We start from the raw sequence: 18,237 nt of genomic DNA, 5'->3' as shown, positions 1-18,237 counted from the left end.
TTGTTTAAAAGTGTCTCGAATATAAGAACGCAATTTACTACGCGGAGTCGCAGGACTACATCTATTTTCCGTAGTTAATGTGTTTGGGAGCTCAAAACCTCTCTTCTCCTCCTAAATATTTTTAATTAATATGCATTAATTGTGAAGTTATTTAATTATTTTCAAGCAGCTACATTCTTCAGACGCACAACAGCACGCAGAGGCCCTCATAACCGGAACCGAAACTGACTTCTCTGTAGTTCGGTGATTGTTCGTCGTCACAAAATGGCGCGATAAGCGTTACCAGATTCCATCTTGTTTAAACATGGCTGCCTCTATGGACACGCCGGTGGACAGCCCGAAGAGAAAAGCAGATTCTCAAATTCCTGCTGAGGAAAGTGACCTATTGTTAATACGACCGCTCGGTGCCGGCCAAGAAGTAGGGAGGTCATGCATTATGCTTGAATTTAAGGGCAAGCGTATAATGCTGGACTGCGGCATACACCCCGGCATGTCCGGCTTGGATGCGTTGCCTTATGTTGATCTCATTGAAGCCGATGAAATTGACCTGCTGCTTGTGAGCCATTTCCACTTAGATCATTGTGGCGCACTGCCTTGGTTTCTGCAAAAGACCACTTTCAAAGGTCGCTGCTTCATGACGCATGCCACCAAGGCTATCTACCGGTGGCTGCTCGCGGACTACATCAAAGTGAGCAACATCGGCACCGAGCAAATGCTTTACTCCGAATCGGACCTGGAATCGAGCATGGAGAAGATTGAAACAATTAACTTTCACGAAGAAAAGGACGTGAACGGGATCCGCTTCTGGTGTTACAACGCGGGTCACGTTTTGGGAGCTGCGATGTTCATGATAGAAATCGCCGGTGTCAAGGTGCTTTACACTGGCGACTTCTCGAGGCAGGAGGATCGGCACTTGATGGCTGCCGAAATACCGAACATTCACCCAGACGTGCTCATCATCGAGTCCACGTATGGCACTCACATCCACGAGAAACGTGAGGAGCGGGAAGCTCGCTTTACGGGTCTTGTGCACGATATCGTCAACCGTGGCGGTCGCTGCCTCATACCTGTGTTCGCCCTCGGTAGAGCGCAAGAGCTCCTTCTCATCTTGGATGAATACTGGTCCAACCATCCAGAGCTTCACGACATTCCCATCTACTACGCGTCGTCGCTGGCCAAGAAGTGCATGGCCGTCTATCAGACGTACGTAAACGCCATGAACGAGCGCATCCGACGCCAGATCACTATCAACAACCCGTTCGTGTTCAAGCACATTTCGAACTTAAAGAGTATTGAGCACTTTGAGGACATCGGGCCGTGCGTCGTTATGGCGAGTCCGGGAATGATGCAGAGCGGCCTGTCTCGTGAGCTTTTCGAGAGCTGGTGTACGGACCCAAAGAATGGCGTAATCATCGCAGGCTACTGCGTCGAAGGAACTCTGGCCAAAACTATTCTCTCCGAGCCTGAAGAGATTACCACTATGGTGGGCCAGAAGCTGCCACTCAAGATGAGTGTGGACTACATCTCGTTCTCAGCACACACTGACTACCAGCAGACAAGCGAATTTATTCGGACACTGAAACCGCCGCACATCGTTCTCGTGCATGGAGAACAGAATGAGATGGGACGTTTGAAGGCGGCCATCGTGCGCGAGTACGAGGACGATTTGGAGACACGCATTGAGGTGCACAACCCACGCAACACGCAAGCTGTTGAACTTCACTTCCGTGGTGAAAAGACTGCAAAGGTGATGGGCTCACTTGCTGTGCAGCCGCCTGAGCCAGGACATCCGCTTTCAGGTGTGTTGGTCAAGCGGAACTTCAGTTACCACCTGCTGGCTCCAACTGACCTTGGCAAGTACACAGACATGGTCATGAGCACTGTGGGGCAGCGAATGAGCATTAGCTACACAGGTTCTTTCCAGGTATGTCATAGTGAAATTGTTTTGCTTACATGCATCAGAATGCCTTTAGAAAGCATATCTTTCTGTGCCCGACCGGTGCTGTCGTAGCCTAATTTCCTCTGTAATTTGGCTTGCTGATTTATAGTCAGTGTGAAACTGACATTCCGTTCCTTTGTGAAGTCAGTTCTTGGATAATTTCCATGGAAAGGTTTTGCTGGTTTCTTTGTGCAGTTCTTGCCTCTGCAGTCATTTACAGTGGCTAGAATTGGAGCAGCTTTGTATGTCCACATTGTAAAAACAGCAGCACGTGTATCTGCCACAACAACATTGAAGGGCCCCTCACCAGACCCCATTTGAAATTTTAGTTGTACAATAGATGTTGTAAAATTCAGGGGAACATTTCAGTGCAACAATTTTTCAAATTGCTTCATTATTAGAGAAAACAGGAAAAATCAAAATGTGTCACCATGCTGCCAGCGAGCGAGTTTTCCTACCAACAGACACCCTCTTCCTTTGCCTCTACTAGCGTCCAAAAGTGACATTCCTTCCCAGCATTCGCCTATAACGGAGCTGAGGGACCACATCATGTTTATGTCGGAAGCTTCACCTCTCTTCCTGCTGTGCAGCACCCTTCCAGTGTCAACTATGCATGCTCTGCATTGGATATTTTACCGAAGTCGTGCGCCATAATTGGTGACATTGCAGACAGTCATGAAGTGGGGCTCCCTCTAGAAAAAGACCACACAAGTTTTCGTCTAATATTTTAGCTGTTCTCACATCATGCAGCAGTTTGATACTTTGCAGACGCTATTGTCAGCACATGATCCACACATGGCCCTACTCTGTTTGCAATGCCTGAACCTGGTGGGAGGCCTTTTTTTGTGTTTGTGTTCCTCTTGCTGACTCAGCAAGGGACACTCAAGTTGTGCAAGGACACTCAAGTTGTGCAAGTAGTTGAAATTTTGTGGCCCATTTTATACTGTAAAGAATTTTATATTAGTTTATGTTGGGGGAATCTCACCAGATCAAATTTAAACTTTACTACCAATTGGCCATGCTAAAAGCCCACTTAAGTTGCTTTAAACTTTGTCTCCTGCTTTTTTTTTTGCTCATTTATATAGCAGTCTACTTCATTATTATAGTACAAAGCCTTGCTTTCTTCAGAGCACCATGATTTATTATTGCAGCATCTTTTATACAAACTGTTGCATCAAGTGCAGTGCTGATTTGAAAAAGAAGCCTCATCACATCACAGTCACAAACAACTTAAGAGTATACAGGTGTGATGGTTGGAAGCCATACAATGATTGTGTTGCTGAGAGCTGCCAAATAGGCCTGATTGTTTGTTTCTCTTGGAACCACAGCGAGACAATCTCTCCTTTTTTAACCTTTCCTGACAAGTGTTGAATGGACTCGGTTTAGCATAGTGTATGTGTATATGTTTCAATGGTACCTAGTACCGCAAGATCACCACAGCAGGTTTCAATGATGGGATGTGTCCCCTTTTTCAAGAGTATGAAGCTGCGCTGCACTTGGTGTGTGTGTGTGTTTTTAACTGGTCACATTAAAAAGTAACATAATTAATTACTTGTCATGCTCTTGGGGAATTAAGGCTTCATAGCATAATCATTTGGTCAACAGCTATCCAGTAGAGCAATAAAAATGAGACAAAAGCTTTGTCTCAGTACTCCGTTATAGAATCCAAGATTGCTGTTTTTCGTAAGGAAGATCACTTATGTAACACAGAAAGTAGTTGTATAGGAGTGTGGACAGATAGTGACAGAAGTGCTACGCTGCTTGAAGTTGGGTTTAAAGTACTGATTAAAAAAAAAACTAATATTGTTAAAGCAGAACAAAAAATGAGGAATGCCATCTGCAGGTGGTACAAACACCAAGGATCAGGTGCTGCCATGCAGAGTGAGCATAGGCCAAACAGCATTAAAAAAAGGCAGTGCATTTTGAACGCTGCACTGGTTGACTGAAAGGTTGAAAAGGCTACTTTTCAGAAAGGTGCAATGTGGACGAGCTCCTACTGAGTGTTTTGCTCGCTCCAAGTTGCCACCAACCTACATTTGTTTGTTTCTTCTCTTAATGCAGAATAGACTCAAAGAATGAGGTTAGGGCAATGGACACAAGTACTACTGCAAACTATGTTTATTCTGGAGCATGCATGGCAAATATATGCTCAATCGGGAAGGAATGGTGATTGATGAAGATCATATAAAATCTGTAAGGGAAGCATGAAAGACACAAAAAAAAAAAATCGCAGTGCATGTGGTAAACTTATTAGTTAACTTTATGCAACTGCAAACAGTTATGATTCTTTCATCAGCAGGTACGATAGGGTAGGTAAGCTTGCACATGGGGGATTTTCATATACCATTTGTGCTTCTTTTGCTATTTCTTGAGTGCACCAGTCAAACTTGCTGTGCAACACCATGCAGTGATAAAATTCTGGTTTATGTCTCCAGCTGCCAAAGTGCCCAGCCGAATACTCTCTGAAGCCTCGATGCATGTTGTAGCCGAGCTAACGAAGGCAGTCGTAGAGATCACATGCCTGTTCAAGAATTGTGTCCTCAGGATAAGGGATTGTACACAATGCATGCCTTGCACCAACTTCTTACGTTTCACTACACCTGTTTTTCTCTTTGGCAGTTTGCTCTTCTTGTTGCTCTTTCCTCCCTTTTGCTTTTGCTTGGGTGTCACCACAGATATGTCACTTATAAACTAATTGAGGTGTTCAAGTACTTACCCAGATTCTTTGTTAGCTTTTTGAATGGTGTATTCGGTTGCTCGCTCCGATCCTCTGGGTTAGCGCTGGTAGATAATTGGTTTGCTTGCAATTCATGTGCGAGACATGGTACCCCAATCAAACACTTTACCCAATGTCAGAGCACTGTGGGCTTGTGGTCCTGCGGCAGTGCCCACATGGCCACTGTAAACTCTAAGGCACTCCAGCTGTCAATAGCCATATTTATTTCAGCATGGTATAACAGCTTGCAGCCGTTGCAGGATGTAAACAGCCCATAGCATCACAACCATCAAAATATTGTTATGACAAACTGCTGGTTAGGCATCACTGCAGTATTGGTAGCCCACCGGTTGCCAGGAGTGGCTGCCAGTGTTGTGTGACTCCCTCTCAGCCAGATCTCATCTGTGCTTTCACTTTGAATTTGAGTCAATATGGAGGGCTTTGAGTTGTTGTAGGCTGATTCTCTGAGAGAACCATCTGAACATATTTGGAGTGGTCAATTTCGACCACTCTATTTTGGCTGCCACTTTTTAGAGCGCTTCGAAGTGATGAACTAAATATGCAGTAATATTTGCATGGCCTTGTCAGCTATGCCTTTTGTATTTTGGTGAGGCAGGATGTAAGCACCCTCTTGTGAAGATGATGTATAATCTGTAATTTAGTATTAATTCTTTCTGCTTGGCTCACTTATAAATTCCAGATTTTACCTCATATGGCTGAAGGTTGGTGAATGTAGCCTGCTAAAGGTATCCTTGGCTACTATTTTGTAGCAGTGCCTTTTTCAATGCTGATTTCTTTCGATGCCTTTTGTGTTCAATGCTCCACCTGGGGTGAAGGATTGCCTGATGACTCACGAATGCGAAAAGCATCGAAAGGCATTAGCATTGGCAAAAGGCGTCGCTACAAAACTCATGGCCCTTGTCTGTTATTTTTATGCCAACAGATAATGTTTTCATGAGTATGTGTCAGATCATCTTCATGGTGCACTGATGGTGTGTGGTTATTAGTAATTCCTATTTCACTTGAGAACCTTGATACATTTCTTTGCATTTAACAACCATTCTATGAGGATGCACATGGAATATCATTAAACCATATTATTGGCAACATCACGGAAAGCTGGAATTACCAAATTACTACTTGAATTTAAAGGTTGATAATGTTGGTTCAAAGCTTTTGAGGTTTGCTGCACCTATAACTTTTCTAGGTTTGTAGTTTCAGAGAACATGTTAGAGTGCCTTCATATTGTGTGCACAGTCATGGAGAACTGAAATACAAAGAAGAAATTTCACTCTAACGCCTATTAAATGCTTAATAAGATGGGGATGTGAAGGAAGGACGCAACATGAGTGCACTTGGAACTATGCTACCTGTTTCAATGCAGTACCAACAAAGTTTAATGTCAACCTTCATCATACAATTACAAGTAGAAAGAACACCTCTTTGCAAGTAATAACTTGAGAGCATGCTATCACATCATTACTTACATGGTTTCTAAAGATAGTATATGCCTCATACCAAGAATACAAGATTAAACTATGATGATATTACATGTATTGGTGAAAACAAAAATGAAAGAATGCATTCTTGTTAGCTGTAAGTTTGTTCATATTTCGGTTGTACCTTATTGTACTTGCCTGCATGGGAGCTCACTTTTTTTTATGTCAGATAAATTCAGTTTTGTTTAGAGCAAATATATATAGCCAAAATACTGTTTGCCTTGCCAATGTATCTAACTTAACAACTGACTGGCCTTAACGTGTTCATTTTCATTGATTGGCATACTAGAGAGCTTTAGATTAGGGGACGCAAGCAGCTTGCGTACGCAAGAACTAGGGGCCACACTACTGTGCATGCCCTTACATGACCCTTACGTCTGGGTCTCAACTACATCTTATCAACTACATCTTATCAACTACATCTTGCTGCTTTGGTCAGTCATCTGCACGTGTGAAGTTATGGAACAGTAAAAACATATGTGCAACTTACTATGTTAGTTATAATGTCATTGTGAAAAAAAAAGGACCAAGTTGAAAATGTTTTCTCTCTCTCTTTTCTTTTTACAGATGCTTCACTTTTTTCTGAATCAGCTATCTGGGGACGTTGAAATTGTGGAAGGTCCGAAGAAGGCATTGCGTGTGTTCGGAAAAGTGACAATCATCCAAGAGTCTCCAAGCATGGTTGTTCTGGAGTGGAACTCTAGTCCTGTCAACGACCTGTTTGCAGATGCTGTCATCACAGTTGTGCTGCGTGCACAGTGCTCGGCGGTTCCCGCCAAAAGCCTGCCTTCCACCCTGGTGAAGGTTGACCGCATGCATTTCACGGAGTGCCTGATGGAGACATTGGCCGAAATGTTTGGCGAGGACTCTGTAGGTAAAGTCGTCAAGGGGGAACGTATGATGGTCACTGTCAATGACAGGTGTGCACACATTAACTTGAGGAGCCTTGAGGTTCAATGTGAAGGAGATGATGTTTTGCAACAGATTGTCTCAACAGCGGTCACAAAGTTGTACAACTCCATGGCACCACTTAAGGTGTGATATTCACATACTGGACTGAATGCAGCTTGACTGCCTTTCTCCGTCATTCTTGTGTCATCAGTTGTTATTTTCACATCATATCAGTTAATAATATTTCAACATTAAACTTCTTGTGCTTAGTTCAACTCTGTTTCCACTGACTTGAGTGCTGCTTTGAAGTCCTTTTCTCTGCCATCTGCTCTTAAAGGAATGAACTTGTGCTTTTAAAGTAATCCCTAGCATAATGTGTGACACTCAGCCTCAGTATCAGCTATGTGTACTTGATGCTGAAACACACTATTTTTCTACAAAACTATGGTAAATGTTGGCCACAAACACTCCATCCTGGTCAGCCAGCCTGGCCTTGAAACTTCATTTTTGTGGGCTACTAAGATGGTTGGAAGTAAGCAACATAGGTTAATAAGTCTAAGAGTCAGTAAGCCACAGTGTGTGCTACAGTCACTGGCTGCCCACCTCAAAGGAGGTAGTCATGGTAATGTCACCATTATGCAGTTCTTCTGAAATCCACACACTGGTTCAGACATGGTGTTAAATAATGATGCTCTCTATGGCTTTGTGATGAGGCACACTTATTGTAGGTGGTGTCTTGCTTGTTGCTCTCGTTTCTTTTGCTGTCTAGGGAAGGCAATGTAGTGAGTGGAATGCATCTTGCTGTAATAATTTAGCTTGTGTGCATGTACTGCACTTTTGTTTTGATCACTTCTCTTAAGCCATGGAAGTGCATCTGGTCTAGCTGCATGAGCTGCAAGCCACTGAGTTGCGAGGATGGTGAAATTTCATAGGTATTTGTGCTGATTATTGGTGCCAGAACCTCTTATGATTAATTGTTTAAGGTAACTCATGAGGCACATTGAAGAACATTCTGTCAATGCGAGTGTCTTTGTACGATCAATGAGTGTACTTAGATGGTTAGGTCCTGCAGTCAAGAAAAAGTTGTGCATGTCATTGTCCAGCAACCTTGTTGCAAGCCTGAATGAATGCTAAATATAGAGGACATGTTGGTGTGGCCAGGGCTTGTTTGTTGGTCACCATTGTTCTCTGAAATGTGAAGGGTGACAGCAGATCAATTATGCAAACTGGCTCAGCTTGTGAGTTGTGACATATTCGCTGCAGGCAGTGGCATCATATGTTACAATGAAATTTGGTGGTCATCATACATTATTGAGTGTGCCCTTGGAGAGCCGTATCTTTCGTTTGAACAACTTGTTTTCATTATCTACACAAGGAGCAAGAGGAAAGGAAGGGCTTCATTTACTATGCAATTTCCAGCTAAGCCAATACTCAATGAAACAAAAACATTCACTGAGGATTTGAACTGCTACATTAATAAGCGAATGTCAATATTATAAAACAATTCAGTAGGTAAACGGATTGGAATATAATCAGAAAAGAAAGTGGTTACATAGGTAAGAAGGCAAAAAATAATTAGGTTTCAAGACAATATGTAGAAAGATTGCAAAGCTGAAGAATGAATGAAACAGCTTGTAGAAGAAGTTTACACTTGTTCAGTATTGTACAGCATTAGAACAGCACAGATTCTGCCTTCTCCAATGGGTAGTGCATGATGTCTTCATTGTGCCTTCGCACTGCATGCTGCGGTGAGAGTATTATGCCTTTCTGTGATTGGCAGAGCCTTTGGAATGGGGTGGTATTTTCCATAAAATAGGGCCTCAATGAGGTTAAGCATTTCTTTCGGCAGCCAGTGATGTTCCAGATGCCAGCTGCATTATTTCTGTGCATCTTCAGTGTGAATAGAGCACACTTTGCTTAAATATAGAAACAGTGTGCCCTTTAACAAATCATGTATAACTCGGCAGCTTTAAGAATAGGCATAAATAGTTACTCAATGGTGTTCTCTTTAGTGTGGCAGGAAATAACACAGAAATTGCATTCATGAGTGTCTTGAAAATACTAAATATCTCTAGAAATGTGAAGCTAAAGTATCCACAGAAATTCTGAATTCACAAAATCAAGGCGCTCATGAAAAAAATTTGTGCCTTGCGTTATTTTCTGATATGTGGCAATGCTGTTTTTTTTTTCATGGAAAAATATTGCTCTGTGACATTGATTGATGAACGTCAGACGTTTATGCTTAAATAACAAGTTTATTATCTTTGTGCTGGATGTGGGTGCATATAGTGCATACCACAGTATCACTTCACTGGCTTAACTTGGGGAGATGTATGTACATACAGATATGCACACAGCAGGAAACTTGGGTCACACACTTGTGTCTCATTGCGGCACACTTTCCATGCTTCCAGTGGTTCTGTGCACGTATAACATGCCGCAGCCAGTGCACTTCAGTTCATTATTAAACTGGCACTTTCATATTTGGGCTAACAAATACAAATCATAGCAAAGCAGTATCAATGCGCAGCTCTTTCTACAAATTGATCCCATGCCCCTGTGACACATGGTGCAATAGCAGCAATGGCCATTTTTTTTAAGAAAGCTTATGTCCGAGAGCTGTATGTCACGTCTGCGTTTAGATCAAAATGAGCATTACAGTCCCCCTCAACACCCCTTTCTTTGATTTTATAGATGTTGATCTCGGCATCCATTGATTCATTGTAATGGTCTACTAATTTATTCTGTGAAACTCAGCTAACTGCGCAGGACTGAAATAGTTTGGCAAGTAGCTATGAAACTTAGCATTAAGGTGGCGTGGTTTGGCTCAAACTCGTACTATATGACAGCATCTGACTAGAGCTATATCTGTATAATATTTCAAGAAAGTGGCAAAAGAGCACCAAGAAGGAATTTTGCTTAGACATGTCGCCCTGAATCCAGAAAACTGCATCAGATCAGAAAAAGGGAAAGAAAATGTGGCGTTACGTGTGCCACTTCGAAGCAAGTAGATGGCAAAGATTCCCTTTGGTATTCCTTTCATCCTTATTCATGAGGGTTTTATAACCTTACATTTATATAGGCTACCAAGTGTCACTATTGAATTCTTGACTATCCTTAAAGAAATGTGCAGTTTGATCACACATCGAGTGAAGAAGATTGCCAGAAACACAGTGATGCACTGAAAATAATTTGGGGATATTTGCCATGTCCTTATAATTTGACGGTACCTTTGGAATTGGTCAAGACCAGGCACTGCGTAGTTTGGTGACACTGCTACTAGCAACTTGCAGACTGCAAATGGGGCTGTAATGTATGCACTGAAAACCAGAAAACGTCTAGACGTTGCCTGAGGCACGTGTGTTCAACCTGGTATTCAAAAATTTTGTTGAAGAGGGGCACTTGACTTGATTTTGCCTTAATGCTATATAATACTATATAATATTCTCTTTGCTCTTTCATTCATGTAGCGATTTTGAAAGGCTGAGATAGTCTCTTCTAAATGAGGGTTGATGAATGCCACAAGGGATGAAAAAAAGAATTCACAGAGAAACCTTTAGCTTGGTGAAAACCGGCACATTATGCAGAATGTGCAAGATAGCTGAGCCTGCAGAAAGGTGCATGTGGCAACGGCGAAAGTATGACTTGCACCCCAGACTGACCTCATACACGACACATAGGTTAAGTACAGCGGAATTATACAATGCTCGATACTGATGGCCCCCGCACATACCTTTGCCATTAGCCGCAACCTATCAAGTAAGGACAGCAAAAAAAATGTGGAATGGAAACACAGGAGCTTGCATTTAGAGCTTTTGGCGTCGCCAGCCTGCCGCAGCGATTGTCGGTGCGAAGTAGCACGCCACTCAAGCGGGTGGGTATCTTTACCATCCAGCCTAGCTAGCTTTGAGCATGTTCCCTCCTTTGATTCAACAAGCCATCACTGGCATACATTAATTGTCGAAAGAGCGCAGGTCACTCCTCTCTTGCATGGAACAGCCTCCAGGAAGTGCAGTAGGTTACTTCTGTGTGCACCGAGCATAGTGGAGGACATAGTGGTCTTTATAGAGTAATATGAAAAGGTGGAGGGGGGGGGAGGATACGCTTGACAGCATAACAAGAGATCCACCACTTCCATTCCTATAGATTTACTTTTGCCTGTGCATAATCTAGACATCTTATGGATACTAGCGTAAGACCACAAGTCCACAAACTGTCTACTGGGGCAGCATTCTCAAGTGATCACTTTCAGAGATACATTCACTTTTGCGAGATTTCATGATACTAGTTCTGGACGCGTTGGCATCTGCGAGCGACAGCATTCCTGGCGAGCTGAATGCCAGAACACTGTTGTCCATAGTCCCTGAAAGCGTCTGACGGTAGTCTCGTGAGAACTCACAAAAGTGAAAGTATCTCCAAAAGTGATCGTGCGAGAATATCGCCCCTGGACTGTATATGTGTTTGGCCTTATACATGGACTAGCAGAACATTAATCCCGTTCATGGAAAGATTTGAGGGCCTATAGAAGCTGTTTGAAGACTAGAGTCTTTATGAAGATAAATATCTGTGGAAATTCTGAATAGACAAAATTTTTCTCTTCATGATGATGCACCCAACGACCTGCATACTTTTAACCAGTGCTGCACTGTCAGTGTGCATGCCACCAGTGCATATTCGAGTGGTTCTCCGAACACTATTTCATTCTGTTTAGCACCTACATCCAACATTGCTGCCACTGATTAGAATGTACGTATAGGAAGGGTGTGCTAAATGCCGATGTTAAAGCACAGCACTTATGGTATACAGAATATTTGTGGAATGGCAACATTAGCGGAACATCTGGCTGCTTAACAAGCTGGAATGAGTAAATGCTTTGGGAATTAAGCTCTAAAAGATGGGACATAGAAGCAAGAAAAGATAAGATGAAGTATAATATATACGTTAATACCATTCATGGTCGTATGCTTAAGTTAAACATCTGTACAAGAGCGTAAGCAAAGTAATTGTCTGTTCTCACAGCTGCATAGAAACAGTGACATACCTGTTTCTTCAAACAATGTGGTAACAGATTTGCGGATAGTATATGGACACATGTAAGTGGACCTAGCTAGCACACACGCAACTGTGACCTCTGACACTTAATCTTGGAGCACTGATTTAGAGTGACGACGATAAGGCGAGCATTCAGATAGTACATTTCAGCGAGCATGTGATGAGTGACTACTTTTCTACCACTTGATTTCTAACCTCTTGACTGGATTCCGAACACTTCTGAAGTACGAAGGCAACAGGTCGCGGCCTTATATGTGTCTCTGAAGAATGATCCGCATTCTGAAGCCTGTGCTATGCATACGGCTTGGCACACAATCGTTAGAAAAGAAAACATATGGCTCTCCAACTTGGCGGACTCTGCACAATCTACATTTCGGGAGCACTAAACCTTCTAATATTCGCTAATCTATCAGGGGGGCTATACCTCTCATATCATACACAAGATATAATAGCACAAATCTCAGGAACAGTCATAAACAAATGTGCGTCCCGCTGAGGAGCACCGGGTTTGTTGCATTGATAGCATTAGATGGCGCAGCTACGGAGGTAGCGCATGTTGAATGAGGAACAACAGTGGAGAACAATAGCATGGCGAAAAGAGTGGCATTACCTATAATATATGTGCCATGACACACACAGTGAGAAATGTGCAAATTCAGCTGCGTAATCGTGATGGTACAAAAAAAGGCAACATCTAAAGAAGCTACATTATGCCAAGAAGAGTGCTGAAAAAGAGTGTAATAGAGCCTAGTACTAGTATATCTTTTTCAACAAAGGGTACGGTCACACGGACACGAGATTCACACGAAGGCAGCAGCCCTCACAGCCTTCATTTGACAGAGGAATTCTCGTGCGTCATTCTTTAGTGTCGTGCAACTCCAAGAGGACTTAAGCCAAGACGACGAAGACAACCACAAAACGAAGCCGTCATTGTGAAGTACTCGCGCTTCTTTTGTTGTTGCTTACTCGAAACATGGATCACAATGCTTGTTTCCATATAGCATTAGCTAAGCATGTGCGATTATTCAGCAACTGTGTACTCACTAAGTGTCCATTCTGAACTAACTACAGTGGACAATATGTTTGTGCATAATTCTACTGCTTTATTGCAAGGTTCCTAAGAAAGCAAAAATTAAGAGACATACACGAAGTTGCCACCACAATATGAAACATCCTTCTGTTAAATGGTGGTCATTAATTTCAGTAGCAGGTAAGTAAGTGCCGTAGCTGCTGGCTTTGATTTGATGAACTTGATTTGTTTCCAAAACCTCTGGGTCTGAGTCCAGATCATCGATATCATGAGCCAATGTATAAACCATGTGCGCGAACATAGACGCACCTGTACGTCTGTCTTCAGAAAAAAGGCATCGCATCTTTATCATGTGGTTACCTTATTTAGGGCTAAATTGCCTGTATATTATGCCTATAATTTTTTTCCCGCAGAGATGAAGTGCTGTGACTATATGTGTGCAATCAGTCTACAGATTATAAATCACGAAATCCTGAAGGCTGTGTGGGCTGCGGCACTTGGGAGATTAGTTGCATTTATCAGGTCAGCTTAAGCGCGTATGTGAAAATCAAAACAAATGCGCACTTGTCAGTGCAAAACCAGCGGATGTTCCTTGTATTGTAGGCTGGATGTCCTATATTAAATCTCTTCAATATTGCCCAGCTAGATAATATAACATCTCGCCTTTGGGAGAGCCTTAAAAAGAAAATTGCCACACCACATGGCATTTGTGATGAAGCTGACAATGTCTTTTGAATGTCCCCCAAGTAGGCAAATAGTTTGGAAAAGGCGGTTACTTGCCTTTTTACTTTGTTTCATGATTAGAAAACATTCCTTTCTTATCAGGTCTGGCATGGAAACATCCGGTGGTTTTACGGCCAGCTTTCTTTCGGCCTTGGAGTGACAGAAAATGCACAGCAGTGCGCGAATGGGAATCTCGAGTAGAGCTCGGCAGCAAGTTGGACCCTGAGGCGAATGCCTTCTATTTCAGTCTCTGGACCACCGTTTCAAACCAGCTGGTAAAATCATAAGACATGGTATAAGTGCAGGGATGGTACACACGCGTGCACACATACAGACATATACATGGACACAGCAAGCACAGAAAACAGTCGCCAGACAGAACGCAGTGTGCAAGCGCATTTGCGAGCACACATTGCAGCGGGACACGGCTATACATAAGTGCGGAGTGTGAAACGTGTGAACAATAATTAGTGCACATTTGTAAGAACGGCGTTACATGTGCTTCAGCAATTGATGCCGGGCATTTGAATTGTGTTAGTATACGCACGTGAAAAGGACAGTATGATCAATAGGATGACTTTCACAAGTCTCTCTGTAGGATGCAACATATAGGAGATACATGGCACAAGCGTGAGAATGGAGTGAGGTGAAACATACTTGGCTGATTTGTGGTGAGAGTCAGAGCAGCATTGCAACATAGCGATGTTAACAATGCTTGCGGTGTGCGTGTATGAGTGTGAAAAGCCTAATGCGTTAACATTAGCCCCCAAAATGGGTGGAAACTTGCTTTGTTGCACATCCCAGGATCTTAAATGTGCCATTTAACGTCTCACTGAGCTCATTCCACCAACTTTCGAAGGTGTGGTGACAGCTCTTGTGAACTGAATGATTACACATGGAGCTGGATCAGCCAGCACAGTCAATGTGAAAAGAGCTGGGATTAGAAATAGATGTATACCATAAAGGCCTGACAGGCAACACCTTAACATATTTCCTTATATTACATACAAGTGCCCCAATACTGTGTCTTATGTAGGACACTGTCGCAAAATAACATTTAGCATTTGAGTGTCTGTTACGGGCACTGTGAAGCAACTGATAATCTTAAGCGACCCTTACGTGACCCTGCATGTAGGCACGTGTTTGGCATATTCTGCATAAAAATCATGCAAAACTTGTGGCGCTGTCAAACTATTACAATATTTTGCCCCCGCACACTACCTGTTAAGCCATGCATGCAGCAAAAGTACTGAAGTAAAAAACAAAAATGCTGACTTTTCCCAGCTGGCAATCAAAGATGCACTTGTACCCATTGTAACTGTGAATTGTTGAGGATGAGAAACATGTGAGGAAGCCAGCACAGGCGCTGCCTGTATTGGTTATTTTATGCTGTTCAGTAATATACTTGCAGTGAAAGCCTGAGTTCTCCGAATAGGTAACTGTTTAATTTATGCTTATTTAATGCAGCAAATTCTGCAAGCTGCCTAGATTATCACCTTACATGCACATTTAAGACATGCATTCATTAGAGGCAGTTTGGCCTTTACAGATGACACCAATCTTTGCACAAAGCTTCTTTAGTTTCAGTCAGCACTATCATCAATGCAGCTAGGAGCTTTCAGCCCCGAAATGAAGCACTACCCCTATCCCACTAGGTGTGCTTCTGAGCCCATAAAGCACCTTAAACATATTCAATGTACAGTCTGTCAGAAGTTCCAAAGCCACTTCGAGAGTGAGAAGGTCAGTCATGAGAACTTGTTGAGATCCTGTAAAATGACTGGTGTTCTTAAGGTCAGGAAAACTAGGAGTACTGTCTCTCTCAATCTTCGGGGCAACAAAATTTCTAGGATATCCTGACATGTGACCTGATGACAGGTCCAGTCACGTGCATAATGGCTTTGAAATTTGTTGACTGGTCTCATATTAAAGGAAGCAAGCGTAAGAAAATGGTATATCTCATGCTTCGAGGGAGGCGAAGAGCCACGTGAATGAGTTAAAGGGCAAGCCAGGCTGGAGCTAAGCACCCAGAATACATTGGCGGCTTTTGCCTTGTCTGGCAAGGTGAGTGGCACCACTTGTTGAAACATAGTGAAGCAATACCTCCAAGTTTCCAAGTTATATTGATGTGCACATATCAGACTAAGCTGTTGAAGCAGTATAAGGTGTGCGAGTGTTTTGACATTTTGTCACAACATTGTTACTGCAGCTCTTCCCACATTATGCGAAGTAGTGTAGCAGTCCCAAAATTGCCACTTCGCGGTGTTTGAACAGAAGGCGTCACTCACATTATGAGGCATTACGGTGTGCTCTAGTCCTTACATCATTGGTCTACTTCATTATATACCACGGAGGCTAACTGCGTGATGTGGCTTTAGGTGCTCTTCAGATTCAAACTTGCAGGTTTCAGCTGCTTTGGCATTGTAATATTTTGCAAGGATTTAGTGGGGAACAAACAGGTTTATTGGTACTACTATGCTCTAGCAATGCAGGAATGTAAGCTTGAAATCAAAACTAAGAGACTCGAAGAGCTTCCTGTTCCTTTGGCTGAGGTTGGGGAGAAGTTAGCAGTGAGGCTCATGAAATGCTGTTTTGAAAATATATACAGAAAGAAAAATGGGCAGGCAACATACTTTGCTGGCTAAAAACGGCCGTCAGACTTCCACACATGCTCACACAGGTTGAAATGCGCACTTGTCATCAGCATAGGTCTGGCGTATTCATTTCTTTTGAGCTCCGGCCGAATGTAAGAACCAAAATGGCGACAATGACGACTCCCAATTCTTTCTAGAGGCTGCTGTGCCCGCTTTGAAAACAGTGGTAAAATAGTGAAAAAGTAAGTCTTCCGTGAGATCTGTCTTGTTGAATGCTAAAACAATGTGACAGCTAGCCTTTTGTCTTCAGCTCTTACAGGTGGGCCAGGAGCCATTTTGCAGTCTGAGCTTATAGGTGTAAATAGTGCATTATCCTGCATGAATGAATGTCATAATGGCATAGTACATCCAATGAAATAGTAGCGGATTTCTTCTATTGCGTAGCTGGACATGCCTGCTTGTCCATCTGTATGTTACTGCTTGTCTTACGCCTTCCATTCATGTGAGCTGCTTTACTAGGTTTGTTGGACCTAAAGACCACCCTGTAGGCTAATTGGCTGAAGAGCAGTGCTATAATTTATGTTTGAAGCTAGCTCAGTATTTTATTTCACAGATACTGCAGGATTCCATGTCATATTTAGTTTTCCTGTTATTTTATAAATGACAAAACTACATACGCAATGCCAAGTCCTGCTTTTACACATACGATTTGTAAAGATCTACGTCCCCCTCTCCTCTCCTTCCAAACGAAATGGAATCAATTTGCCCACCCTTTTTTTGCACAAATGATGTTGCAACAATCCTAAGCTCAATTTAGCACCTGGCAGTTTCACCTTCCATGTTGCAACCTTCCAGCCTTTGTCTTGGCTGTGGCATCAGCTCTTTCCAACATTAGGGCATCGTTCCCCACATTCCCCATAATAAGAGACTGTCTGCATTGTCAGGCATGAGACAGTAAAAGTTGCAAAAGATGTTCTCAACGAAAACAGGCAATGCGTTTTTGCCTGCACTGACAGAACTTGTCGCCCTGGCAGTGCGATCAGCCCAGCAACAAGTGTTCGTTTCAACAGTGGCCACGGCTGAGATGAATGGACAATGTGTGCGCACCCTTCATCATGATTGAGTCCTGGAGTGCCTTGGCTATAAAAGACAGCCCCTATCGCCCAACCCACACACTGCATGTTGTCGCCTCAGAGCTTAGTGCAGTAGGACTCCTGTTCATCCTCATCTTCTTCGGTGTCTTCGTCTTCGTCGATGGTGGCCACGGGCGCGGTGTTGGCCACACCGTTGCATGGTGCACCGTTGCTCTCCTTGGAGGCTGGTGGCGGCGTGAGTGGCCTCTTGTCCACCAGGCGGAAGGCCTCGAGGAACTCGTTGAAGTCGATGAAGCCGTCCTTGTTGATGTCGATGCTCTTTGCCAGCTCCTCGACTTGCTCCTCAGACATGGGTGTGTTGGCATGCTGGGACAGGAGGTCGCACGCATCCTTGAACTCCTCCATGGAGATCAGCCCTGCGAGTTGATCGTTTCCACAAGAGGTTAACACATTGGTAGCTTCTCAGTGGTTCAAAATGATCAATCCCACCGCAACTGTTACTGCATGGGTTTTCTATCTCACACTTATCTCGACTCAATGTTTACAGGTTCAGGCATGGTATTCAGACGTCCAGTTAGAGCCTCGTGGCTATAATGATGAGGCACTTCTGAAATAATGGCGATGAAATAGTGCAAGTCTGGTTCAAGGAATCGGTTCGTGATCTGGTCAGAATGTATTGTTGGGCTAGTTCATTTGTCATGA

At 43.1% G+C, this 18,237-nt stretch overlaps 2 protein-coding genes across 3 annotated transcripts in view; one reads left to right on the top strand and one right to left on the bottom strand.

Annotated features, from left to right (window-relative positions):
- The first annotated feature begins 266 nt into the window (after positions 1–266).
- Positions 267–7,320, top strand: Cpsf73 (cleavage and polyadenylation specificity factor 73). The gene is made up of 2 exons (XM_075689205.1): positions 267–1,924; positions 6,722–7,320. Exons 1-2 carry the CDS (start codon positions 305–307, stop codon positions 7,193–7,195), a joined length of 2,094 nt encoding a protein of 697 aa, XP_075545320.1. The 5' UTR covers positions 267–304; the 3' UTR covers positions 7,196–7,320.
- A 1,953-nt stretch (positions 7,321–9,273) lies between these two features.
- The window catches only part of rdgC (retinal degeneration C), a 235,768-nt gene continuing 226,804 nt past the window's right edge, over positions 9,274–18,237 (bottom strand). Inside the window, exon 15 of one of the 2 annotated variants that reach the window (XM_075689207.1) lies at positions 9,274–17,951. In XM_075689207.1, coding sequence (XP_075545322.1) covers positions 17,632–17,951 — 320 coding nt within the window. In that variant the 3' untranslated portion in view covers positions 9,274–17,631. The remainder of the gene's footprint in view (positions 17,952–18,237) is intronic. The other variant, XM_075689206.1, reaches the window with a different exon arrangement.

Source organism: Dermacentor variabilis, chromosome 4 (assembly GCF_050947875.1).
Source record: "Dermacentor variabilis isolate Ectoservices chromosome 4, ASM5094787v1, whole genome shotgun sequence".
Taxonomy (NCBI): domain Eukaryota; kingdom Metazoa; phylum Arthropoda; class Arachnida; order Ixodida; family Ixodidae; genus Dermacentor; species Dermacentor variabilis.
Note: the sequence above shows the minus strand (reverse complement) of the source record. Positions and strands in the feature narration are given on the sequence as shown.

Coding starts and splice junctions, on each gene's coding strand:
- Cpsf73 (XM_075689205.1), top strand. CDS start 305: ATGGCTGCCTCTATGGACACGCCGGTGGACAGCCCGAAGAGAAAAGCA. Junction 1,925..6,721: donor GCTACACAGGTTCTTTCCAG/GTATGTCATAGT, acceptor TTCTTTTTACAG/ATGCTTCACTTTTTTCTGAA.